The sequence below is a fragment of the Apium graveolens genome, chromosome 11 (assembly GCF_009905375.1).
Source record: "Apium graveolens cultivar Ventura chromosome 11, ASM990537v1, whole genome shotgun sequence".
NCBI lineage: Eukaryota > Viridiplantae > Streptophyta > Magnoliopsida > Apiales > Apiaceae > Apium > Apium graveolens.
In genome coordinates, this window is record NC_133657.1 from 196840087 (window position 1) to 196843606 (window position 3520).

Below are 3520 nucleotides of genomic sequence, written 5' to 3' on the forward strand. Positions count from 1 at the left end.
AGCATGACCCCGGAACAGATACAGGCGGCGATGGACCTGTGAAAGGAAAAACATGATGCCGAACCTGAGACCCGCCCAGGGGATCAGCGAGAACGGTCCGGTGAACGGTCCGGAGAATCCCGGGGATCCGTCTTTGACCGGATTGCAAAGAACTTAAAGAAACCACCAGAGGATGCCAGAGATGAAATAAAGAGAGCTGCCCTCCGTGAGAGAATCCGGAAAGAAGAAGAGGCCAAAGCCCAGGAAGCTATCGAAAAGAGAGTCCGGGAAGAAGAAGCAAAGGTAAAAAGAAAGGCACACCGGATTCATGTTTCTTCCGACTCGGAGCTAGAAAAGGAATCCAAGCAAGAACAAATGGCTCGGGCCCTTCAGGACCTTAAAAGAAAAGTAGAAGGCGACATGGAAGTAGGAGCGGCAGCCACCCCGTTCACCAAGAAGTTGAAATCTACTCCCAGAGAATCAGGGCTGAAGCACTTCAATTTTGACTCTTTTGATGGATTAGCTAACCCCGAGGAGCATCTGAACTATTTCGAGCAAATATCTAATATTTATGATTACAGTAACCTAACCAGATGCCGATTCTTCGCATCAACGTTGAAGGGGGGAGCTCAGAAATGGTTCAGCCGCATTCCATCCTAGAGTGTGGACTCTTGGAAAGACTTCCGCGAGATATTTTTGAAAAGATTCAGGGCCAACCGGATGAACGAACTGCAAATGTGTCATTTGGAAACAATCCAGCAAAGAAGCAAGGAGTCCCTCCCGGAATTCATCAAAAGATTACAAGAAGCAGTTAACCAACTCTCCAATTGGAAGAAAAAGAGGCAGTGAACATTTTTCGAAGGAACTTGCACCTGATATCCTGCGAAGGCTATGTTAAAGACTTGATTCATAGAGAGCCCCAGAGCCTAGCATCAGCATACGCGTTGGCGTCAAAGTTCATAAAGGACAATGATTTCCTCAAGTCAATGAAGATGAATAGGAGAATACATGATGATGATGAGTCTCCGGAGCGACGCTCGTCATCCCGGAGAGACAAAAGATACAAGCTTGACAGGCAAGCCAACTACATTCAGCAGTCTCGGGGAACCCCACCCCGGGAGACGTACGCCGAATCAAGAAAGAATGAAAGGAAACCCAAGACCAAAAAAGAACCCAAGCCGGAACCGGAGTGGACACCCCTCAACAGGCCCCGGGCCGACATTTTGCGCGAAGTTAAGGGCAAGCCGTTTTATTATCCGCCAAAATCCTTGCTAGCGCCTCCCGAGAACAGGGCCCGAGATAAGCATTGTGGCTATCATGAGGATCATGGCCATACCACTGAAAACTGTTTCTCCCTCAAGATGTTCATAGAAGACCAGATAAAGAAGGGAAGCATGAACCAGTATCTTCAAAGGGGGTCAAATGACAAAGACAGGGCCCCGGGAAGAGGCAAAAATGTGGTGAATGTTGTTTTCAGAGGCACAACTTCTCCACCTCGGAGCCCGGACCGGGAGAACGATGTGATGATGATCCAGACTCTGGATGATGAGCCAATCTGCTTCTCTTATTCTGATTATGAGGGGCTCGATCCGGACCACAACTTGGCATTGGTGGTGACCCTCGATGTCGCAAACAACGAGGTAAAAAGAATTTTAGTTGACAACGGTTCCTCTGCTAATATTGTATTCGAGCACACACTTAACAGGATGGAGCTCGGCCACCTCCGAATGGACCCCTGTCTTGAAGATCCCTTGTACGGATTTGGGAACACGATGATTCCAATCCGGGGCATCATTTATCTCCCCATCATCTTTGGAACCGCACCCCGGCAGGTCTCTCATATGATGAAGTTCTATGTGATAAGCGCAACCTCCTCATACAACATGATCCTTGGAAGGCCCACTATCACCAAGCTCAGGGCAATCCCCTCAACTATTCACTTAAAACTCAAATTCCCCACCCCGGGAGGTGTTGGAGAATTGAAAGGAGACAGGGAAATGGCAGGGAGATGCTATGGTCAAGCCCTGGTCATGACAGAAACGGAACCAAAAAATAGAAGAAGATAATGTCCCTACCCAAGGGACAAAGCAGAAAGAAGCATCGAGACCACCTTAGTAAAAGAGCCCGCTTGGATGTGAATATGATTGAAGACTCCGAATACAGCGTAACCAACGCTGATGCCCGGATTCAGAAATTTGTAGAGAGCAAGGAGAAGACAAAGGTAGAACCTGCCCAACAGACAATCGAGGTGGATTTGGAACCCGGGAACCCCACCCGAAAACTCAAAATTGGAAAAGGCATGGAAACCACATTCCAGAAGGAACTTATCGATCTGTTAAAGGAATACACTGACGTGTTCGCCTGGTCCTTGGAAGACATGTCGGGGATCGATGAATCCGTGGCCATGCACAGCCTGGACGTAGATCCAAAGCAAAAACCAATCAAGCAAAAACGAAGGAACTTTGCCCCTGAGAGACAGCAGGCAATCGACCAAGAAGTTGAAAAGTTGTTACAGGCAGACATAATCTGTGAAATTAAGTATCCGGATTGGCTAGCAAACGTTGTGCTAGTCAAGAAACCCAATGGAAAATGGCGAATGTGTGTGGATTATACAAGCCTCAATTCGGCGTGTCCTAAAGACTCCTACCCCCTGCCCAACATTGACCAGCTGATAGACGCAACCTCGGGCCATGTAATGCTAAGCTTCATGGATGCTTTCTCGGGATACAACCAGGTCAAGATGAATCCAGCAGACATCGCGAAGACGACATTCATTACACACCGGGCTATATACGCTTTTGTTATGATGCCGTTTGGGTTAATCAACGCCGGGGCAACATACCAAAAAATGATGAATACCATCTTCAAAAATCAGCTGGGTAGGAACATGGAATCTTATGTTGATGATATGATCTCTAAGTCGGTCACAATCCCAGACCATATCCAGGACCTCAGGGAATGTTTCAATAATTTGAGGAAGTATAACATGAAACTGAACCCAGAAAAATACACATTCGGGGTCCCCTTCGGGAAGTTTCTCGGTTTTCTGGTCAGTGAACGAGGAATAGAAGCCAACCCGGAAAAAATCAAAGCTATAATGGAAATGACAGTACTTCAGACTCAAAAGGATATTCAGAAGCTTGCAGGATGCTTAGCAGCCCTTCGAAGATTTATCCCAAAATTAGCAGAAAGGTGCTTGCCTTTCTTTGGGCTGTTAAAAGGAGCCCAGAATAAAAAGCTGATCGACTGGACCCCGGATTGCCAAACAGCGTTTGAGGAAGTCAAGCGACACATGATGAACCCACCTACTCTGTCAAAAGCAAAGCCCTGGGAGCCTCTTTATCTCTACATTGCGGTCGGAGAAAGAGTGGTATCTTCTGCACTCATCCGGGAGAAAAATGGTTCACAGAGCCCGGTATACTATATAAGTCAAGTCCTGAAAGATGCTGAAACCCGGTATCCAAACTTGGAAAAATTTATACTGGCTCTTGTGCACTCGAGCAGGAAGCTTAGGCAATATTTCCAAGGCCGGGAAATCAGG

The 3520-nt window shown here is 47.2% G+C and overlaps 1 protein-coding gene across 1 annotated transcript; it reads left to right on the forward strand.

Annotated features, from left to right (window-relative positions):
• Nucleotides 1–971: 971 nt before the first annotated feature.
• Nucleotides 972–2045, forward strand: LOC141696434 (uncharacterized). Its single transcript, XM_074500575.1, has one exon. It carries the CDS (start codon nucleotides 972–974, stop codon nucleotides 2043–2045), a length of 1074 nt encoding a protein of 357 aa, XP_074356676.1.
• The last annotated feature ends 1475 nt before the right edge of the window (nucleotides 2046–3520 follow it).

What these genes read in the sequence shown, in the direction of transcription:
- LOC141696434 (XM_074500575.1), top strand. Translation starts at nt 972, where the DNA reads ATGAATAGGAGAATACATGATGATGATGAGTCTCCGGAGCGACGCTCG.